Source organism: Molossus molossus, unplaced genomic scaffold (genome assembly GCF_014108415.1).
Source record: "Molossus molossus isolate mMolMol1 unplaced genomic scaffold, mMolMol1.p scaffold_m16_p_1, whole genome shotgun sequence".
Classification (NCBI taxonomy): domain Eukaryota; kingdom Metazoa; phylum Chordata; class Mammalia; order Chiroptera; family Molossidae; genus Molossus; species Molossus molossus.
The window spans coordinates 180,416,779-180,434,311 of NW_023425344.1; the positions used below are offsets into that span (position 1 = coordinate 180,416,779).

General features: G+C 42.2%; 1 protein-coding gene across 2 annotated transcripts; it reads right to left on the reverse strand.

The window, feature by feature from the left end:
* Nucleotides 1–2,730: 2,730 nt before the first annotated feature.
* NDUFAF1 (NADH:ubiquinone oxidoreductase complex assembly factor 1) lies at nucleotides 2,731–17,521 on the reverse strand. 2 transcript variants are annotated; one of them, XM_036273729.1, is made up of 5 exons: nucleotides 17,468–17,521; nucleotides 11,684–12,326; nucleotides 9,090–9,275; nucleotides 3,469–3,543; nucleotides 2,731–2,979 (listed from the first exon to the last, which is right to left on the reverse strand). In XM_036273729.1, the coding sequence occupies exons 2-5, from the start codon at nucleotides 12,248–12,250 to the stop codon at nucleotides 2,830–2,832; spliced, it is 978 nt and encodes a 325-aa protein (XP_036129622.1). In that variant the 5' UTR covers nucleotides 12,251–12,326; nucleotides 17,468–17,521; the 3' UTR covers nucleotides 2,731–2,829. The 2 variants fall into 2 exon arrangements, with proteins under 2 accessions (XP_036129622.1, XP_036129614.1); XM_036273721.1 differs by lacking the exon at nucleotides 17,468–17,521 and adding an exon at nucleotides 17,404–17,462.
* Between the last annotated feature and the right edge of the window lie 12 nt (nucleotides 17,522–17,533).

The following is a 17,533-nucleotide window of genomic DNA, read 5'->3' on the forward strand; positions in this document are numbered from 1 at the left end:
ACAAAACCCCAGGAAAAGAACTAAGTGAAATGGAGATAAGCAACCTAACAGATGCTGAGTTCAAAATACTGCTTATAAGGATGCTCAATGAACTTAGTGAGAACCTCAGCGAACTTAGTGAGGGCCTCAAGAGCATAAAAATGGATCAGTCAGAAATGGAGGCACTAACTGAAATAAAGAATAATTTACAGAGATTCAATAGTAGAGTAAGTAAAGCCAAGAAGCAAACCATCTATTTGGAATATAAGGAAGCAAAAAACACCCAATCAGAACAGCAAAAAGAAAAAAGACTCCAAAAAAATGAGGATAGTGTAAGGAGCCTCTGGGACAACTTCAAGCGTGCCAACATTCACATCTTGGGGGTGCCAGAAGGAGAAGAGAGAGAACAAGAAATCGAAAACCTATTTGAAACAATAATGGCAGAAAACTTCCCTAACTTGGTGAAGGAAACAGACACAAGTCCAAGAAGCAGAGAGTCCCAAACAAGATGAACCCCAAGAGGCCCACATCAAGACACATCATAATTAAAATGCAAAAGGTTCAAGACAGAGAATCTTAAAAGCAGCAAGAGAAAAGCAGTTAGTTACCTATAAGGGAGTTCCCATAAGACTGTCAGCTGATTTCTCAATAGAAACTTTGCAGGCCAGAAGAGAATGGCAAGAAATATTCAGAGTGATGAAAAGCAAGAACCTACAACCAAGATTACTCTATCCTGCAAAGCTGTCATTTAGAATTGATGGCCATATAAAGATTTTCCCAGACAAGAAAAAGTTAAAGGAGTTCATCACCACCAAACCATTATTATATGAAATGTTGAAGGGTCTTTTTGAAGAAATAGATAAAATATATGAACAAACAAAATGGCAATGAATACATATCTATTGACAATGGAATCTACAAACAAAATGAACAGGCAGAACAGAAACATTCTCATAGATATAGAGAAAATTTTGTTGGTTGCCAGATGGGAGGGGGATTCGGGGAATGGGTGAAAAAGATGAAGGGATTAAGAAGTACAAATTGGTTGCTAGACTGACAAACCTTAAGGGGAAGGGGATTGAAGGATGGGAGGAGATAAGCCAAAGAACTTGTATGCATAACCAATGTACACAGACAACAGTGTGGAAAAAGGCAGGAGGGGTTCAGGAGTGGGGAGGAGGGGGTCAATGGAGGAAAATGAGGAACATCTGTAATACATTCAACAATAAAGATAAAAAAAAAAAAAAGGCCCTGGCCAGTTTGGCTCAGCGGTTAGAGCATCGACCTGCGGTCCAGAGACCTGGGTTTGGTTCCCGCTAAAGGCACGTACCTTGGTTGCAGTTTGTCCCCGGCCCTGGTTGGGTTGTGTGGGTGGCAGCCACTCGATGTTTCCCTTTCATGTCGATGTTTCTCCCCCTCCTACTCTATCTGAACAAAAACTGAAAAAATGTCCTCGGGTGAGGATAAAAAAAAAAAAAAAGACAAAGACTCCACTGGAAACATAGGCTAAGGACACAGACAACTCACAGAAATAGACTGCAAGTGGCCAAAACATTACAGAAAGACGTTCAACCTCACAAAGAAGTCAGGGGCACCCACATTTAGAACCAGACGATACTATTTTTCTCTCATCCAATTGGCAAACATTTTAAGAACTAATAAAATGTGGGGAGGTGTTGGTGAGCCACAAATTGTTACAACCTTTGGGAAAATAATCTGGACTATTTATAAAAATTTAAAGCAGCAATTCCACTTCTAGGGATCCGTCAGAGGGAAATAAAAGCTTGAGAACACTGAGATAGGTGTACAGGAGAGACATGGTGACGTACTCTTTGTAACAGCAAAGAGCAAAAAAATGGGGAAGGAAGCTACCAATCCATCAGTGGGAAAAGGGAGAAGGCAGATCTACATACCTAGCATAGACCATTATTAACTACGAAAAAGAATAAAATGTTGCATATGGGGGGGAAAAAAAAAGACAGTAGGTATGTCTTTTCTCAGTGACTTCTATAGCATCTTTATCTTAATATTCTTCAGCAGTATCCCTTCCTCAAAGATGGGTTAGGAAACAAGGAACCTATAAGGAATAAAGTAGAATGCCATTAACAGTCATCTCAGACTCCTTGTGCTTTGGAAAACATGCAGGAATTGTTTCTAATTGGAATCATTCTAACCAAAGAGTTATTTAAATAGAATCTCTGGCCCTGGCCGGTTTGGCTCAGCTGTTAGAGCGTCGGCCTGCGGTAGAGAGAGACCCGGGTTCGCCCTGGCCGGTTTGGCTCAGCAGTTGGAGCGTCGGCCTGCGGTACAGAGAGACCCGGGTTCGGTTCCCGCTAAGGGCACGTACCTCGGTTACAGTTTGTCCCCGGCCCTGGTTGGTCGTGCGGGTGGCAACCACTTGATGTGTCCCTTCACATCGATGTTTCTCTCTCTCTCTCTGTTCCTCTCTCTCCCTCCCGCTCTGTCTGAACAAAAAATGCAAAAATGTCCTCGGGTGAGGATAAAATAAATAAATAAATAAATAAATAAATAAATAAATAAAAAATAAAAATAAATAGAATCTCTGCATCAGTATAGTACTTACATTCTCTAAATTAAGGTACAGCTTAGAACCTGGTTACCCTTTATATGGTCCTTCTTAGGAGCTACATGTAGCTTTGTCTTGGAGAATATATACCAGCCACATGTAGCTTTGTCTTGGAGAATATATACCAGCCACATGTAGCTTTGTCTTGGAGAATATATACCAGCCACTTGTTGGATGCCATTAGAGAAATACTTTATTTTGTCTATGTATCCTCATGGATGCTATTACCCTTAGTTTAGTAATACAAAATTACCACATTATCTCTATTTAAAAAGTCTTGGGTTAAGCACTGGAGAATTTTCATAGGCAAATTCTTCTGTGTGGGCTGGATCCGTAAACACTCCAATAAAATCTATTTCCAGGAAGAATGGACCATCCACTTTATCAGCCAGGGTGAATCCAATAGAAGAGATCTAAATTTAAAATAAAGAAATAGATCAAAATTGCATACTGATGTTCCTGGAGTTTTAAAATTCCTATCAGCCTTTAGCAAGTATACCATAGTTCTCATATGCTGTTGCAAATTATAAGAGGAAATACAGGGCTACTTTTCCTTCCACATTCTACTTCCTTTCCTCTTCCTTTAAGCAGTGCCATTTAAGACTAGAGGACAACATGGATGTCTAATAGAGGTTCTTCCTGAACTCAATACTGTTCTCTTATTTTAAAGCTGAAATAAAATTGGGCATGCTGAAAAGAAGACCATAATGAAATTCTCCAGGATGGGATTTGGCTCAAAGGATAAGCTTATGTCGACATCTGTCTGGGTATTACAGGGGTAGCCTTGAGTAGGAATTTCCATCTTTCAGTTGCCAGCTGTCAAAAATGGACTGAACCCATTCTCACAGGAGCTCTGGTTCACTAAAGAGGATATAGTTCTGAATGAAAGAGGAAAATGTTACCTTGTCAAGCAGAAGTTGGTACTGGGCATCCCGGATTCTTCCTTGATTAGAGAAGAAAAATTTGGAGAAGGGAATCTGTAAAAAAAAAAAACCCATTTACTTAATAGCTGAAATTTAAGTAACTGAAGCATTTGTATGTGATTGAAATGATAAAAGAATAACAGCTTATATGCCCTGGCCGGTTTGGCTCAGTGGTTGGAGTGTCAGCTTGTGGACCAGAGTCCCGGGTTCAGTTCCCACGAGGGGCACGTACCAAAAAAAAATAATAATAACAGTTTAAATTTAATTCTAAAATTATTTAATATATGCAGTTATAACAAGTGGCTAGTCATCTGGAACACAGATATGTAACTAAGAAAAAGATTCAACAGCCCAGCTGGTGTGGCTCACTGGTTGAGCATTGACCCATGCACCAAGAAATCAACAGCTCGATTCCTGGTCAGGGCACATGCCCAGGTTGTGGGCCAAATCCCTAGTGGGGGGCATGCGGAAACGGCCAGTTGATGTTCTCTCTCTCTTCCTTGCTCTTTATAAAAACAAATAAAGAAAAAAAATTTTTCTTTAAAGACTGAATGTTTTGTTTGTTTTTTATCCTCAACCGAGGACATTTTTGCATTTATCTTCGGATAGAGCAGGAGGGAAAGGAGGAGGAAGGGAGAGAGAGAAATAACAACGTGAGAAAGACACATTGAGGGGTTGCCACCCACAGGACCCCAACCGGGGCCGGGGAAAAACCGCAACCAAGTTACATGTCCGTAGCCAGAACCGAGCCCAAGACTCTGGTCCGCCAGCCGATGCTCTAACTGCTGAGCCAAACCGGCCAGGGCTAAAAAGTGAATGTTTAAGAAAAAAAAGATTAAACAGCCAACTCTTTGAGAGGGCAGCTGGTGACTGTGGTAGGCAGGATTCTAAGATGGCCCTCAAGACTTCCAACTTCTAGCATACACATCTTTGAGATAAGCAAACACATCTCAGTGTTGCTATGAAAGAACTGGTCATAAATCAGTTGACTTTTATATAAGGAAGATGATTCTCTGTAGGCCTGACTTAATCACTTGAACCCATAAAAGGGACTGACTGTTGAGATTAGGAGCATGAAGGAATTCAGTGGGGTGGGGAAGTCTCCACTGCTAGCTTTGAAGATGGAGGCAAGGAGTGCAGGCGGCTCTCAGAGCTGAGTGGCTCCTAGCTGACAGCCAGTAAAGAAACAGGACAGCAGCCCTGGCTGGTTTGGCTCAGCGGTTAGAGCATCCACCTGCGGTCCCGCTAAGGGCATGTACCTCAGTTGCAGTTTGTCCCCGGCCCTGGTTGGTCGTGTGGGTGGCAGCCACTCGATGTGTCCCTTTCACGTCGATGTTTCTCCCTCTCTCTCTTCCTCCCTCTCTCCCTCCCACTCTAGCTAAACAAAAAATGGAAAAATGTCCTTGGGTGAGGATAAAAAATTCACAGGAATTGAATTTAGCTAATAACCAGAATGAACTTGGAAGATTCTTCCCCAGAACCTTTAAAAAAAAAATACAGCCCTGGCCGGTTTGGCTCAGCGGTTAGAGCGTCGGCCTGCGGTCCGCAGAGACCCGGGTTCGGTTCCCGCTAAGGGCACGTGCTTCGGTTGCGGTTTGTCCCCGGCCCTGGTTGGTCGTGCGGGTGGCAGCCACTCGATGTGTCCCTTCACATCGATGTTTCTCTCTCTCTCTCCCTTCCTCTCTCTCCCTCCCGCTCTATCTGTACAAAAAATGGAAAAATGTCCTCGGGTGAGGATAAAAAAAAAAAAAAAAAAAAAAAAAAATACAGCCCAGCTAACACCTTGATTACAGCCTTATGGGGCCTTGAGCATTAAATCCATATTTACTGTGTCCCAACCTATGACCTACATAACTATGAGCTAATAAATGTGTTTTTGAAGCTGCTAAGTATGGTAAGTTTTTTATGCAGTAATAGAAAATTAACAGTACTATCTAACAAAATCTGAAATGCCACAACTTTGACCTACCAATTTCACATTTAGGAATTCATTTCAGATAAACTGTGATAACTACATAAAGATACAGCTTTTTCTAATAGCAAATGAAAAGAAGTCCTTCACAATGTATTATTAGTCAAAATGTAAGATATAGCCCTGGCCGGTTTTGCTCAGCCGTTAGAGCGTTGGCCAGCGGACCGGAGGGTCCCGGGTTCCCGCTAAGGGAACGTACCTCGGTTGCAGTTTCTCCCTGGCCCTGGTTGGGGTTGTGTGGGTGACAACCAGTCGATATGTCTCTCTCACATCAGGTTTCTCTCTCTCTCTTCCTCCTTCTCTCCCTCCCACTCTATCTGAAGATAAATGCAAAAAAAAAGTCCTCGGGTGAGAATTTAAAAAAAAGTAAGATATAGACAAAGCTACAGTTTAAAAAAAAAACAATTTTTAAAACACCTCAAAAACTTTGGTTAAAATATTACCATAGCAATTGGTAATAACCCAACTATCAATACAGGACTTATTCAATCAATTATAGGACAGGATAGTGACATAACAGAAAATACAAAAACAAACGAACACCAAAGAATGAAGAATAACTCCATGAAGCTCTCCAGGAACTAAATTGTACAAATATTAACCAAGCACAGAATATGCATCAAGTATGCAATTATTATTTTTTATTTAAAAAGGGAGAAAATAGCCCTGGCCAGTTTGGCTCAGTGTTAGAGCATCAGCTGTTAGACTGGAAGGCCTCAGGTTCAATTCCAGTCAAGGGCATGTATGAATTGCAGGTCAGGATAGTGAGGGAAGCAACCAATTAATGTGTCTCTCTCACATCGATGTTTCTCTCCCTCTCTCCCTTCCTCCCTCCCTTCTACTCTTCCTAAAAATCAATGGAAAAATATCCTCACGAAGATTAACAAAAAAATAGAATAAATAAAAAGGGAGAAAATGAAATATATATTTGCTTATATTTGCATAAAGAAACTGCAAAGCTACACAAGAAACTAATAAAAGTGGTTACTTAGAGCCCAGCTGGTGTGGCTCAGTGGATTGAGCATTGTCCCATGGACTGAGAGATCCCAGTTCTTTTTATTCCCAGTCAGGGCGCATGCCCAGGTTGCAGGCTCAATCCCCAGTAGGGGGCGTGCAAGAGGCAACCAATCAATGTTTCTCTCTCCCTAAAAAATCAACAAAAACGTAAATTTTTTTCAAAAAAAGTGGCTACTTAGAAGGGGCAGAAAAAGGGTAAACAGGGACATGAATGGGAGAGAGATTTCTCAGTGTATATCTATTTTGATTTTTGAACCAAAAAAACAAAAATGAATTTAAAAAATGTACTGTTCAGATTATTTATCACCAAAAAACTTACTGACATTAAAACAAACTCAATTCAAAGCCAATGTAATAACCCACCATTGCACAAGATCATATTGCTCCTACAGCAAATTAAATGTGGTCACATCCTCTCTATTCACCTACTCCCTTCATTTCTGTCAAACAAACCTGGAAGCCCTCCCCCACTCCCACCAATGTCTCATTTTGCATCTTCTTTTGGCACTTCATCTACCTCACTATCCAAAATATTTCAGAAATGCAATTAACCCTACCTTCTTGCCATTCAAGAAGAATGTGTCACCTACCTCACTCATTCCTTAAAACCAATCTTTTTTCTTTTTTTTAATTTATCAATTCTTTTGAGAGAGAGGGAGAAAGAAAAACATCAATTTGTTGCTTTATTTATTTATGCACTCATTGGTCGATTCTTGTATGTACCCTCACTGGGACTGAACCCCCAACCTTGGTGTATCAGGATGATGTTCTAACCAACTAAGAGCTACTCAGCTTCAAACTAATCCCTTTTGTCTTTTGGACACATAATTCTCTAAGATCACTGTCCACACCAAGGGAACTAGATTATTTTAGCCTAGAAAAAATTGAAGCTAGCCTCGGCTGAGCAGTTACAGTGTCGGCCTGCTGACCAGAGAGTCCCCGGTTTAGTTCCCGCTAAGGGCATGTACCTCAGTTGCAGTTTGTCCCCAGCCCGGTTGGGGTTGTGTGGGTGGCGACCACTCGATGTCTCTCACTCATGTTGATGTTTCTCTCTCTCTCTTACCCCTTCTTTCCCTCCCGCTCTATCTGAAGATAAATGCAAAAATGTCTTCGAGTGAGGATAAAAAAAAGAAAAAAATTGAAGCTAGGAGGGAACATTAAGTCTGTCAAGTTTGCATAAAAAAGAAAAGGATAAATAGTTTTCTCTCTACAAGTCACAGAAAACTAATATACATAATTTTCCTCTGTGTTTTCTCTCTGTAATCAGAGTAAATATTTGAGTATCTCACTTCTATTTACTAAAGAATGAATCATGAAGAAGTGAACAGCAATTAATAACATTTAATTTTTTTAAATCCCTAACACTTCCTTAATAACTTTTTTTTATCCTCAGCTGAGGACATATTTACTAAAGAATTAATCATGAGGCAGTGAACAACAATTAATAACATTTAATTTTTTTAAATCCCTAACACTTCCTTAATTTTTTTTTTTTATCCTCAGCTGAGGACATTTTTGCATTCATCTTCAGATAGAGCAAGTGGGAGAGAGGGAGTAAGAGAGAGAAACATCAACATGAGAGAGAGACATTGACTAGCTGCCACCCCATGCAATCCCAACCAGGGCCAGGGACAAACTGCAACCGATGTATGTGCCCTTAGCGGAAACCAAACCCGGGTCTCTCTGGAACACGGGCTGATGCTCCAACCGCTGAGCCAAGCCGGCCAGGGTGCTTCCTTGATAATTAAAAAATTTTTTTTCTTTATTGATTTTAGAGAGAGAGAGAAAGGGAGAAGGAGAGACAGAAACCTCGATGAGGGAGAACATCAACTGGCTGCTTCCTGAATGCCCCCCACTGGGGATTGAGCCCACAACCTGGGCATGTGCCCTGACCGGGAATAAAATCAGTGACCTCTTGGTGCATGGATCGACACTCAGCCACTGAGCCACACTGGCTGGGCCTTCCTTAATAATTTTAAAAGAGCTATTGCAAACAATTGCTACTTCTAGCCAAAGATTAGGGCCACATGTATTTTTGGGGAGAGAAAAAAACTGTTAATGATTACATGGTAATGATAATGGAGAATAATTTGGCAATGTGCATCATAGAACTTAAAAACACACATATCACTTATTCTAGGAATTTTATTTCCAGGAATATATCCTAAGAAAATAATTAAGGATGTTTACCTCAGAGTTTGGTATAATACTGAAAAACTCTGAAAACAAACTGAATTAAGACAATAAAAGATTAAATCATGGTCTATTATATAATAAAATATGCATTTACTAAAAATTATATAGCAAGCCCTGGCTGGTTTGGCTTAGCAGTTAGAGCATTAGTCCATGCACCAAAGGGTTGCAGGTTTGATTTCTGGCCAAGGGCACATACCTGGGTTGCAGGTTCAATCCCTGGTCCTGGTCAAGACAATGTTTCTCTTTCTCTCTCTCTCCTCCCTCCCTTCCACTCTCTCTTAAAAAAAAAAAAAAAAAAAGATAATCAATGGAAAAAGTATCCGCAGTGAGGATTAACAAAAAAGAAAAAAAATTACAATGTAACCATGATCACCAAAGACCTATTTTCATATACTGTAAAGATGTATGCTATTACCTTGACCTCCTGCCAGTAGGGCCCCCCACGGGTGAACATGAAGTAACTGTACATCTGATTCTTCCTCTGGATTATATCTGTGTCCTCCCTGATATTCACCATCCAAGGCCGACCATCTCCTCGGACACGGAGATACAGAGTGTTGAACTGGGACCAATCATAAGACCTCTTTCTCTCAAAAGGGCCCTAAAGTACAGAAAGGAAAGTTAATTTCACCTTATTTCCCACTATTAGCAAAATGTGAGTCATCACCTTTTGTAGCAACAAAAGAATCCACTAGCCATTTTTCTTTTCCAGCTCTATCACCATAAGGAGGTAGACAAATCTACTTTTATTTTACTACAAAATACTGACATAGTTGTTTCTGAGGTAAAATTCAAGACATGACTGGAATTACTGTTATACACTTTCTTTCCCTGGTCCTATGGAGCAATGGCTTCTGACGGGGCCATTTAATGACAACTGCCTTCCTATAAATTAGAAAACTATGAAAGAGCTCAAGTTTGTTTTTGTTTTTTTAATGTTCTTATTGATTTTTTAGAGAGGGGAAAGAAGAGATAGAAACACCAATATAGGAGAGAAACATCAATCCGCTGCCTCCCGCAAGCCCCCCCAACCCCCACCATGGAGCCTGCAACCCAGGCATGTGCCCTGACTGGGAATGGAACTGAGACCTCTCAGACCTCTCAGACCTCTCAGTCCATGGGATGATGCTTGGTTCACAAGCTTTTTTGTTTTAAATACATTCCCTTTTACCGTGTTTTATATTTTTATTTTTTTGGTACATGCCCTTAGCGGGAACTGAACCCGGGACTCTCTGGTCCGCAGGCTGACTCTCCAAACTGGCCAGGGCTCAAGTTTTATTTATTTAAATATTTATTTTATTTTATTTTATTTTAGTATTTATTTTTTATCCTCAGCTGAGGACATTTTTGCATTTATCTTCGGATAGAATGGGAGGGAGAGAAGGAGGAAGAGAGAGAGTGAAACGTCGACGTGTGAGAGGCACATCGAATGGTTGCCACCCACACGTCCCCAACTGAGGCCCGGGACAAACCACAACCAAGGTACGTGCCCTTAGCAGGAACTGAACTCAGGTCTCTCCGGTCCACGGGCCGACGCTCTAACTGCTGAGCCAAACCGGCCAGAGCAAAATTTGTAGGTTTTAGAGAAGGAAGGAGGGAGGGAGAGAAAGAAAGAGGGAAACATTAATTTTTTTCACTCCACTTACCTATGCATGGACTCCTGTTATGTGCCATGACCGCGGATCAAACCTAAAACTCTGGAGTATAGGGATGACAGTCTAAACAACTAAGCTCTCTGCCCAGGGAATTGCATGTACCTTTTATATGATGTAATAAGAAGGATAATGTTGCCAGGCCAGTGTGGCTCAGTGGTTGAGCGTCGACCCATGCACCAAAAGGTTGCTGGTTTGATTCCTAGTCAGGGCACATGCCCATGTTAAAGGCTGATCCCCAGTGGGGGCATGCAGGAGGCAACCAATCGATGTTCTCTCTCGTCAATGTTTCTATCTCTCCCTCTCTCTAAAATCAGTAAAGAAAAATATTAAAAAGAGAAAAAGAGGCTACTGTTGTGTGGTTGGTGTGGCTCAGTGGATTGAGCGTCGTCCCATGGACTGAGAAGTCCCTGTTTGATCTCTGGTCAGGGCACATGACCGGGTTGCAGGCTCAATACCCAGCAGGGGGCGTGCAGGAGGCAGCTATTCAATGTATCTCTCTCACATTGATGTTTCTCTCTCTCCCCCTCTCTCTAAAAAAAAATCAATAAAAACATATCTAAGCCCTGGCCAGTTTGGCTCGGCAGTTGAGCGTTGGCCTGCGGACCAGAGAGTCCCGGGTTTGGTTCCTGCTAGGGGCACATACCACCAAAAAACAAAACAAAACACATATTTAAAATAATAAGAGCCCTGGCCGGTTTGGCTCAGTGGTTGGAGCATCGGCCCGCGGACCAGAGAGTCCCGGGTTCGGTTCCCGCTAAGGGCACGTACCTCGGTTGCAGTTTGTCCCCGGCCCTGGTTGGGTCATGTGGGTGGCGACCACTCGATGTGTCCCTTTCACATCTATGTTTCTTTCTCTTTCTCTCTCTCTCTCTCTCTCTCTCTCTCTCTCCCCCTCCCTCCCTCCCTCCCTCCCTCCCTCCCTCCCACTCTATCTGAACAAAATATCGAAAAAAATATCCTCAGGTGAGGATGAAAAAAAAAAAAAAGAAAGAAGAAGCCACAGGCTAATCCTACATCCACTCTAAGGAAGCCCTAGCCACTAGAGTCTGTGGTCTACATTAGAGGAAATGCAAATCTCCCCAGATCATCGCTCAATTGTCTAACCTCTCAGGGCTGCTCAAACATAAGAATGCACCACTCTAGCCCAAAGTGATGCCCAGAAACAAGAAGCCCCTCCTCAGGAACCACTTCCCCCTTGTGCTCAGCTTTACACTTGTGTCCAGTATTTAACCCCATACAAGATGAGATGACAGGTGTTTTCATTTACAGAAACAAAAGCTCTTGGCTACAGCTCATACTATAATGAAGTTCACCCCAGTTCACTAGAAAACTCAGGTTCCTGGGTCTAACCTACCCTTGGAATCCTGGATATCATTGCACAGTACCCACTGCGACCACTTTCCCCATCCTGAGGTGCCACAGAGCTCAGAGTTCCATACAGCAGTGCACTTTGATTATTCTTGCCCATTTTCAGGAATACTTCACTTCTGCCTCCAATTGTCTTATCCGAAGTCACTATCCACTTATCCAAATCTTCTTTTCTACGGAACTGCCAGACAACTTTAGCTTGTTCCAGCAAGACCTCTTGCAGAGGGCGGCCTTCAGGCCCTATCCAATGATTCACAATATCATCCTTCAAACGCCTAAAATGGTCCTTTATTTCATCTTTGATTGCTTTATCAAAACTAACTTCAGGCTTTTCCTCAGGAGAAGTTATATCCAAAGCAACTTCTCTCTGGTGATGTCCTTGCAAACCCCCTTCACTGTTCCTCTGAGAGGAAGCTTTGCCAGGAGTAGCCAAGGGTTTCTGAAGACTACTGGAACAATAATCTGCAAAGCGAGTACTCAACGAGGCAACACTTGGCTCCAGGCATTTTCTGAGAATATAAGTCCCATTCAGCAATTTGTGAATCAAAGCCATGGTAAGAAAAAGTCAAAATGTAAATTTCTCCCTGGGCTACCAGAGAAAGAAGCTTCAGCAAATAGCCCAATTCCACCTATAATAGAAGAGACATTGCAGAGTTAACAGTGTAGCAAAAAATACATCACAATTTCAAATTCAACAAAAATCATGTATTGTAACCCCCACCTTATCTCACCACTCAGCATATCTAGAAGGGCCTAACACACACAACTGATCATTTATCTTCTCTGAACACATTGCGTACTGCATAGAAATCTCTAAGACTTACACCAGGAACCGCCATTTTTGGGCAAACTGCACGTTAGGTTCTGAGCTGCATTCCTTTGAACCAGCAGATATCCATTCCCTAGCTACTTCAAGAATATGGAACGCTGTTTTTTTTTTTTACTTCAACCCTCAGGGCAAAGAGTAACAAATACAATAATCCTATATTACCCTGAGTTTCAAAAACTGAAATAGCTAATGCAAGTGCAAACCCCAGTTAACTCATGCGCAGTCCACAACGTTTGGGCAGGAAAACACGAGTTAACTCATGAGCGGTCAAAAATGTGTTAAAACCCTTCAGAAGCTCCCTCATGGTCTTAAGAATAAAGCCCAACGGTTTCTATAGGCTCTACAAGACTCCTCCAGATCCAGTCTCTGCTCATCTCTCCAACCTCACCTCTAGTCTGTGCTCCAATCAGAGAACACTTGTGGTTCAATAAGCACCATTTAGTACTCATTCTCTGAACTTCAGGCCTTGGCCCACTGCTGCTCCTAGGCCAGGAATGCCCTCTACTGACTATGCCTGGCTAATTTATCCTTTGGAACTCAGCTTAGATACCCTCCAAGAACCCTTCCTTGACTACTAAATTCCACCAAGACCCACATGCCTCTGGAGTGTTCTCACTGACCCTGGGCTTATACTTTCCCTGCTACGTTTTACTAATCAGTTCACTTGTCAGTCTTCCCTACCAAGAGATTATCTTCATTATGGTACGTCCATCTCCCAGGATGGAGTCAGGCATGCAGAAAGAAGGCTTCTAATATTTGTTGAACAAATAATAGCTCCACATTTCTCCACCTCCACCACCAGCCTTGTGGTTCAATGCCTTATTGCTTCTTATGAGAACTATTGGAATTTCCCTAAAGGGCTTCTCAAACTTTGGGGGTTTTTTTGTTGTTGTTTTTTACTCTCACCCGAGGACATTTTTGCATTTATCTTCAGATGGAGTGGGAGGGAGAGAGGGAGAAAGAGAGAGAAACATTGACATGAGAAAGACACATTGTGTGGCCGCCACCCACACAACCCCAACCAGGGCCAGGGACAAACTGCAACCGAGGTACGTGCCCGTAGCGAGAACTGAACCCGGGACTTTCTGGTCCACGGGCCGATGCTCCAACCATTGAGCCAAAACAGCCAGGGCTCAAACTTTAAAGTACCTATGAATCATCTGGGAATTTTGTTAAAATACAAATTCTGAGCCCTGGCCAGTGTGTCTTAGTGGTTAGAAAACATTGGCCTTCGCACCAAAGGGTCATGGGTTCAGTTTCTGGTCAAGGGTTTCTGGTTTGCTTCCTGGGCATGTAGGAGGCAACCAATCAATGTGTCTCTCTCACATTGATGCCTCCCCCACCCTCCTTTCACTCTCACGCAATGGAAAAAAATATCCCTTGGGTGAGGATTAACTAAAAAAAAGATTCTGATTTAGTGGGTATAGAATGGTGCCTGAGATTCTGCATTTCTAACAAGCTCCCAGGTGATGCCTTTGTTATTGGCCCACAAAACACCCTTTAAGTAGCAACGTCCTAACATATCTCCCTGATTTTGATTTCCCTCCAATTCACCCTCTGCCTGACAACAAAAGGAATTTTTCTAAATATGATGGCACTCCTCTTATAATAATTCAGCAACTTCCCCCAGAAACCAAACTCCTAAAATGGTACGCAAGTTCCTCCAAAATGTGCCCAACTTCCTGGCCTAACTTCTCCTTACATCCATGGGCAATACCCTCAGCTCTATTAAGACCAATTGTGCCCTGGCCGGTTTGGCTCAGCGGTTAGAGCATTGGCCTGCGGTCCGGAGAGACCCGGGTTCGGTTCCCGCTAAGGGCATGTACCTCGGTTGCAGTTTGTCCCCGGCCCTGGTTGGTCGTGCGGGTGGCAGCCACTCGATGTGTCCCTTTCACATCGATGTTTCCCTCTCTCTCTCTTCCTCTCTCTCCCTCCTACTCTGTCTGTACAAAAAATGGAAAAATGTCCTCGGATGAGGATTAAAAAAAAAAGAAAGACCAATTGTAATCTTGTCTGAACACAGGAAAAAAAAAAAGAACATTGCTCAAAAGTGCCAACAACCATTCTACTGTCCTAGCTAATATGAGTGACTGCTGTATCTTTTTTTTATTTTTTTTATTGAATTTTAGAGAGAGATAGAAACATCAATGAGAGAGAACATCGACTGGTTGCCTCCTGCATGTGCCCCCCCCCCCCCCCCCCAGGGATCAGGCCCACAACCTGGGCATGTGCCCTGACTGGGAATCGAACCAGCAACTTCTTGGTGCATGGGTCGACTCCCAACCACTAAGCCACACCAGCCGGGCATGACTGCTGTATCTTGACCAGTCATGACATTAGCCTTATTCTAGATAGTAAGATTCTCTCCTAGATTAGATTTAAGATTCCCAATCATAGAATTACCTCCACCTCCTGACTACTTTCTCCAAAATCACCTAATACAAGTCTAAATCCAATATAGTCATACGCCAAATAACATTTCAGCCAACTAGGAACTGAGTATACAAAGGTGATCTCATAAGATAAGATTATAATGGAGTTGAAAAACTCCTACTGCCAACTGACATCATAGCCATCCTAATGTCATAGTGCAGCAATTACTCACGTTTGTGGTGATGCTGGTGTAAACAAACCTACTATGCTTCCAGTCTGTATAAAGTATAGCACATACAATTACATACAGTACCTAATACTTGACAATGATAATAAATGACTAAATTACTGGTTTATTTACTATACTATACTTTGTATCATTATTTAGAGTGTACTCTTTCTACTTGTAAAAAAAAAGTGTAAAACCATATGCTGTTACACCAGCAGCAAGCAGCCTCTCACATCTTGTGTTTACCATGCCTCTTGATTGCATCGTTTTCTCTTGTGCTTGATTTAATCTCCTGTTTTTTTGTACAGTAACATGCTGTACAGGCTTGTAGCACAGGAGCACTAGGTTATACCATATAGCCTAGGTGTGTAGTAGGTTCTACCATCTAGGTTTGTGTTAGTGTACTCCATGATATTCAAGCAACAATGAAATCACCTATTGGGCCCTGGCTGGTTTGGCTCAGAGGTTAAAGCATCGGCCCACAGACCAATGAGTCACAGATTCAATTCTGGTCAAGGGCATGTACTTTGGTTGTGGTTTGTCATTGGCCCTGACTGGGGTCTTCCGGAAGGCAACCAGTCAATCTGTCCCTCTCATGTCGATGTTTCTTTCTCTCTTCCTCTCTCTCCCTCATACTCTATCTGAACAAAAATGGAAAAATATCCTCAGGTGAGGATTAAAAAAAAAAAAATCACCTATCAATGTATTCCTTGCTGTTTTACTGAGATACCCCATGGTTTCCCATGCTGTATGTTCTCCCTCACTACAAGGCATAACAAACAGAACTGGTTCCACAACAGGCATGTTCCTGGTGACCTCTGACTGTGGAGGGCATTGACATAGCTCTTCCTCCATATTCTCATAACCTATGCATACCTCACAATCCAATCCCTACATAATATCATACTCTTACTTTTATCTGTCTACCTACTAGTCTGCCCTCCTTAATCTTAAGGACTATGGCTTGAACATAACCAATATTCAATGTTTCCTGAGTAAATGAAAACCATGCAAACAGTATATTTTCACATGGAAATCAGGAAAAATAAAAAGTGGATATTAAGTCCTGGAATTATAGGTAATATTTAAACTTCTCTCACTGGTAGTACTTAAATGATTTTATCTCTACATATACAAGAATTTGGGAAACAAATGATATGCCCATAAAATGGAATTTGCACAATCCTAAAAATGATTATCCTGAAACCCATATATAGGATATACACTAAGTGGCAAATAAGGAGAAATCAAAATTACATATATGCTAACATTACAATTATAATAATGTACAGAGGTGCTCTCTCTCCCAGGAGTACACCGGCCTCCTTTCCCTTCCCCCTCTTCTTCCCTCATAGGAATACATCTCCTCAACTTTAAGGGACTCCCCACCCAACATAACAGTTGCAACCAGGGGAGCAATGGGCAACAGCACCTCATCTGGGCTAACCCCCTGAACCTGTCCTCAAGGCCCCCTTTTCTCTGACTCTCCAGTGAGCTAATAGAAGCCCTGCCTTGGCTCACTTCTTTCCCTTATAACGTTTCTACAAAGCCAAAGTAGCCCCACCTAGTCTCTCTATTGTTGTTTCTACTATCGTAAGCCCCTCCTTGTTTCACTGTCCCCAGCTTTAATAAATGTACTCTCAAAATAAAAATTAAAAATGTACAGAAAAATATAGTTGGGCAGGGAATAAAAGTCTTAAAGTCGCATGTAGAATGATGGGATTATAAGTAATGTCCACCCTATTTTCCAAACCCTCATTAGTGTTGTCACTTCTCTAATAGCACAACTTTATTTATTTATTTATTTATTTATTTATTTATTTATTTATTTATTTATTTATTTTTGGTACGTGTCCCTAGCGAGAACCGAACCCCGGACTCTCTGGTCCGCAAACCGGCCAGGGCTAATAGTACAACCTTAATTATAAATATTTGTTTCATATTTTTACCGATAACGTCAAACCCATTAACGGGATGATCCCAGCCCGAAGTTGGTGACTTGACGGCGACATAACCCACGCAGCTAAATGGAGCAGTCTTTATAAAGATTGTATATCCAGGGCTTACCACGTGCCAGAAACTGTTCTAAGTGTACTTCCACTGACTCCACACAACAACAGAGATACTATTATTATTCCAATTACAAATATGAAGAAAACGGTGGTTCCAAAATAAAACTGCCCGATTCATACAGCCAGTAAGTGGCAAGACTAACTCTAGAGCCCCGGCGTTAAGCTCCCAGTCCGAGCCGGGGAACGGTCCCCTCAACCCTCACCTGCTAGGGCTCTGTCGCCCTCGCACGTCCCGGACACACGAACCGCCAGCCAAGGTCCACTTACCTCCCCCGCCGGCGCCCGCGAGTGGCGTCGGCCCGGGTCCCCAGCTTTTCCCGACCGGGCGCTCGC